Source organism: Macaca mulatta, chromosome 1 (assembly GCF_049350105.2).
Source record: "Macaca mulatta isolate MMU2019108-1 chromosome 1, T2T-MMU8v2.0, whole genome shotgun sequence".
Classification (NCBI taxonomy): Eukaryota; Metazoa; Chordata; class Mammalia; order Primates; family Cercopithecidae; genus Macaca; species Macaca mulatta.
This window is the reverse complement of record NC_133406.1, coordinates 7,088,159-7,092,569: the sequence shown is the minus strand read 5'-3', so window position 1 is coordinate 7,092,569 and position 4,411 is coordinate 7,088,159. Positions and strand designations below refer to the sequence as shown.

General features: G+C 48.3%; 1 protein-coding gene across 1 annotated transcript; it reads right to left on the bottom strand.

Moving 5' to 3' along the window:
- Positions 1-274: 274 nt before the first annotated feature.
- MAP1LC3C (microtubule associated protein 1 light chain 3 gamma) lies at positions 275-4,134 on the bottom strand. Its single transcript, XM_001093103.5, has 4 exons — positions 3,990-4,134; positions 3,833-3,888; positions 3,570-3,676; positions 275-1,450 (listed from the first exon to the last, which is right to left on the bottom strand). Exons 1-4 carry the CDS (start codon positions 4,045-4,047, stop codon positions 1,162-1,164), a joined length of 510 nt encoding a protein of 169 aa, XP_001093103.4. The 5' UTR covers positions 4,048-4,134; the 3' UTR covers positions 275-1,161.
- Between the last annotated feature and the right edge of the window lie 277 nt (positions 4,135-4,411).

Below are 4,411 nucleotides of genomic sequence, written 5' to 3'. Positions count from 1 at the left end.
CTGTGCCTGCACTCCTTGACTCTACCTCTGCACACAATGACTCAGCTAACCAACACAATAAATGCCCTGCGTTCACTTTTGTTCAGGGAGGCACTGCTTTGGGAACTATCCCCAGTATCCTCCTTACTTGTTAGAATTAATAAAATCCCCTTTTAAATTCCTCCTTGGGTCATTGGACCGTCACCCACCAAGCGATCAAACCCACCCATTGTGTGGGTTAACTGTAACAATAGTTAGCCATAGAGAGTTGTGATAAGAAGCCAAATAATAAAGCTCCTTTAAAATAAAGAATATTTATTTTAGAATACAGCTTGGCACATAGTAAACATGCACATGGTTTAAATGACTTTATGTTGAGAAGTTACAGCTTTGGCATAAATATGTATGGTATAGAAGGACAAAAAGAGAATGACAGAAAATAACCAAATAGAGTGAATGCTGGGGAAATCGAATAATTTCTCTAATGACATGGATAAGGGCTCCTCCAGATGAGCTTATCATGGTTCACGCTGGCTTCACTGGGTTCCATAGAGACAGCCTACAGGCCAGAGGTTCTCTAGGACCGAGCCCTAGATGGGACACCTGCCCACAGGCAGGGAGTGAAACCCACTCCTCAATGGCCCTCCCACATATACCACAGAAGACACTTAAAATATTGTCTCCAGCTCATCACACAACACCATCACACAAGCCAACCATTTCTTATTGAGAATATGGTTATATAGCTGGATGCGGTGGCTCATGCCTGTAATCCCAGCACTTTGGGAGGCTGAGGTGGGTGGATCACCTGAGGTCAGGAGTTGGAGACCAGCCTGGCCAACATGGTAAAACCCCATCTCTACTAAAAATACAAAAATTAGCCTGGTGTGGTGGTACATGCTTGTAATAACAGCCACTCAGGCAGTGGAGGCAGAAGAATCACTTGAACCCGGGAGGCAGAGGTTGCAGTGAGCCAAGATCGTGCCACTGCACTCCAGCCTGGGCAATAGAGCAAGACCTTGCCTGAAAAAAAAAAAAAAAAAAGGTGATAATTACATAACTTTCAAGAGCAGCCCACATTTTTCTTAGAACACAAGAGCATGGAGCACAAAAAGTAAACTAGGAAGACCCACCACTCTGCTGACACTGGTTGGAGCTGATCACCCCAGGCATCCCTGCTTCTCAGACTCCTCCAGCCCACACACAGGAGAAAACCAATCCCTTCTGCCAGTGTCTGACATGTCTGTCAGAGCACACATCCTTCCCGACGTGGGCAAGGCTGCTCCCATCCCTGGGGGCTGCTGACTCCAGGCAGCCAAACGTCTCCTGGGAGGCGTAGGTCATGTACACGAAGCCATCCTCATCCTTGTAGTCTCTGTAGATCTCTGCCATGGTTACGCTCGTGCTGACCAGGCTCTTGTTGTTCACCAGCAAGTAAAAGGCTTCCGTGGCTCTCAGGACCATGCGGCTCCTGGGATGGGCAGGAGGGTGGTGAGGGGGTGACCTGCGAGACAGCCCAGGGATCTGCAGCCTGGTGACACTCAAGAAGACTGAATTGCTCCCTCCTTCTTCCCTGAGATTTAACTATAAGCTTCCCATTTGGGTCAAAAGGGTGAGGCCATTCCATGGATGAAATATGAGAACACAAACAGGACGAGGAAACATGACAACACAAAAATGCTAAGCAAATAACTTCTGTTTGTTATGAAATTCAATCTATTGGGCTGGGTGCAGTGGCTCACGCCTATAATCCCAGCACTTTGGGAGGTCGAGGCGGGCAGATCACGAGGTCAAGAGATAGAGGCCATCCTGGCCAACATGGTAAAATCCAGTCTGTACTAAAAATACAAAAATTAGCTGGGCATGGTGGCATGCACCTGTAGTCTCAGCTACTAGGGAGGCTGAGGCAGGAGAACCGGGAGGCGGAGATTGCACCACTGCACTCCAGCCTGGTGACAGAGCAAGACTGCATCTCAAAAAAAAAAAAAAAAAAAAGAAAGAAAGAAAGAAAAGAAATTAAAGCTATTTCCCTAGAGGTACAAAGGTGATGCACAGTCTCTCTGACATTTCACTTTTTTTTTTTTTTTTTTGATTCCCCTGCCTCAGCCTCCCAAGTAGCTGGCACGCAACACCACAGCTGGGTAATTTTTATATTTTTAGTAGAGACGGGGTTTTGCCATGTTGGCCAGGCTGGTCTTGAACTCCTGACCTCAGGTAATCCACCTGCCTTGGCCTCCCAAATTGCTGGTATTACAGTGTGAGCCACCGTGCTCAGCCCTAATCCTAACTTTCATTCTCCCTTGGCCAGCTTCCATTCACACTGAACTGACCTTAACATGTAAGCTTGCCTAGAGAGAGGAAATCAGAATGCTCTTAAACAATTCAGTAAAACAAAATAAAAAGAGGCCTGGGCAACATGGTGAGATCCGCATCTCTACAAAACATTTTTAAAATTAGCCAGGCACAGTGGTGCTTGCCTGTAGTCCCAGCTACTCAGGAGGCTGAGATGGGAGGATCACCTGAGCCCAGGAGGTCAAGGCTGCAGTAAACTAGGATCACGCCACTGCACTCCAGCCTGGGCGAAAGAGCTAAATAAAGCAAAATAAAAAGACACTCATTCATCGTGTGTTCTCAAAGAAACAGGCTGCAACAGCGACGCAGTTTCCCAGCCCTTTTCAACCCTGTTGAAAACTTACTCATCGGGTCTATTTACTTTGCTCTCAAATCATTTTTTACTGAATCCATGTGTCAAGTGACATCCTTTAAGCTTCAAGAATAGCTGCCTATTCTTTGCTGTACCTCTGGCTTAACCAAGGGAGGAGTGTGTTTGGGAGATGCTTTTCTCTCTGTGTTCTGAACAGGGAACGTTTCTTTCGGGGAAAAGTCCCCACCCCCAGGCACACATACACTTGGAAAAGGTACTGTTCTCTGCAAGGGACGCGCAGACTCCGTTTCAGACAGGATCTGAAACAAAGGATCTGCTGGACTAGCTTGAGAGCCAAGACTACTTTAGGAAATTCTTAGAAATGTTGGCAGCTCTTTTTTGTTGTTGTTGTCTGAGAGATTCTCCTTACCTATTTAAAATGGAGTAATTTTTTTTTTTTTTTTTTTTTTTGAGACAGAGTTTCACTCTTGTCGCCCAGGCCAGACTGCAGTGGCACGATCTCGGCTCACTGGGACCTCCGCCTCCCAGGTTCAAGCGATTCTCCTGCCTCAGCCTCCCAAGTAGCTGGGATTACAGGCACCTGCCACCACCACGCCCGGCTAATTTTCGTATATTTAGTAGAGACGGGGTTTCACCACGTTGCCCAGGCTGGTCTCGAACCCCTAACCTCAGGCAATCCACCTGCCTCAGCCTTCCTAAGTGCTGGGATTACAGGCGTGAGCCACTGCGCCCGGGTTTAAAATAGAGTCATTCTAAGAGCATCTTTTCAGGGTACTAGTGAATCTAAAAGATGACTTCAGAAAAATCCCTTTCCTCTCCCGCCCCGACATACCCCTATCGCCAGAATAAAACCTTCAGAGGACGAAAGCGAACAGCCCGGCACACCCCGCGCACCTTCCTCCCCGGCGTGCTCTGCGCCACCTACCGGATGATGCTGAGGAACTGGGTCATGGTCAGCTCCTGCGGGACCAGGAACTTGGTTTTGTCCAGCAGGGGCAGGAACGTCTCCCTGGGGTAGCGCTCCACTACCACCTGTCAAGAGTGTCCATCCTTAAGAATGTGACTCAGCGTGAGTCTTAGGAACTTGGAACGGAGAGAGGGAAGCTGTTGGCTGCTCTTGGTTTCTTCAAAGAACAGGCTCGGAACCCCACCCCCACGCCCCCCAGCGGAAGTCCAATGGTGTCTTACCGGGATCTTGTTGGGGAACTTTGCCCGGATTCCGGCAACTTCCTCTTGTCTGATTGCTGTGAATGTTTCAAGCACAAGGGAAGAAGCAAAGATCAAGAGAAGGCCAGATCCTCTCCTCTCTTTCCGGTAACCCAGAAAACTACCCCAAGAAATTTACCCAAGCTCTTCCTCTGCTTGAAAGGTCTGACGCCTGGGATTCTCTGTGGAGGCGGCATTTCACTCAACAGCTGTGTCTGTTTTAAAAAAGAAAAAAAAATGTCCGGCAACCAGGAACCTAACTCATTCGTCCAGCTGCTTCCAAACTGCCTGCAGGAGCTTGAAGGAGGCCCTTATGTAGGGCTGAGTGACATCAGGCCTCTCCTCTCCTCCCCTCTCCCCACTCCCCCTCCCTGGGCAGCAGGAGGTCAGTTCTGATGGAAATGGAATCGCCACCTGCTTGCTGGTCAGAGAAAGCCACTTTGTTCATGACCAGTTCAAGATGTTTCTTTGCAAAAGAAATTAGGGTTTGTAATAAAATCATTGGCTGGGCAGCGGACTGTGGAGAGGTAAAACTGCCTTGTGCTGGGACGTTTTTGTACT